Here is a 295-nt window from a genome sequence, read left to right as displayed (position 1 = left end):
TCATCTGTCAATACGTAAGTAAAAGAAAAAAAAAAATCAATATAAACACGTAATAAATATAACATCACAGGCATACTTACATCCCCATCCTCGTGTACAGCCTGAAACTGCAAAGTGAAATCCCGTTTTCCTTTCAGGCTGATGAACTGGTGCTTCCATCCGCTCGTGTCGGAAGATCCGCTCCACAGCTGCTCTGGTGGTTTGCCGTTGGCCTGCGAGTGTTGGGGGCGGTATTGTTACTGTCGTTAATCTGTTCTATTGGCTTCTGTGTTACTTTATTAGAAATTTAACGTGT

At 42.4% G+C, this 295-nt stretch overlaps 1 protein-coding gene across 1 annotated transcript in view; it reads right to left on the bottom strand.

The window, feature by feature from the left end:
* LOC119592422 (MAM and LDL-receptor class A domain-containing protein 2-like) overlaps positions 1–295 on the bottom strand; it is a gene marked incomplete in the record, with an annotated part of 30,439 nt that overhangs the window by 5,506 nt on the left and 24,638 nt on the right. The window contains 1 exon segment of the mRNA XM_037941244.1: positions 81–212. Coding sequence (XP_037797172.1) covers positions 81–212 — 132 coding nt within the window.

The sequence above is a fragment of the Penaeus monodon genome, chromosome 30 (assembly GCF_015228065.2).
Source record: "Penaeus monodon isolate SGIC_2016 chromosome 30, NSTDA_Pmon_1, whole genome shotgun sequence".
Classification (NCBI taxonomy): domain Eukaryota; kingdom Metazoa; phylum Arthropoda; class Malacostraca; order Decapoda; family Penaeidae; genus Penaeus; species Penaeus monodon.
This window is presented reverse-complemented; position numbering and strand designations above follow the sequence as displayed.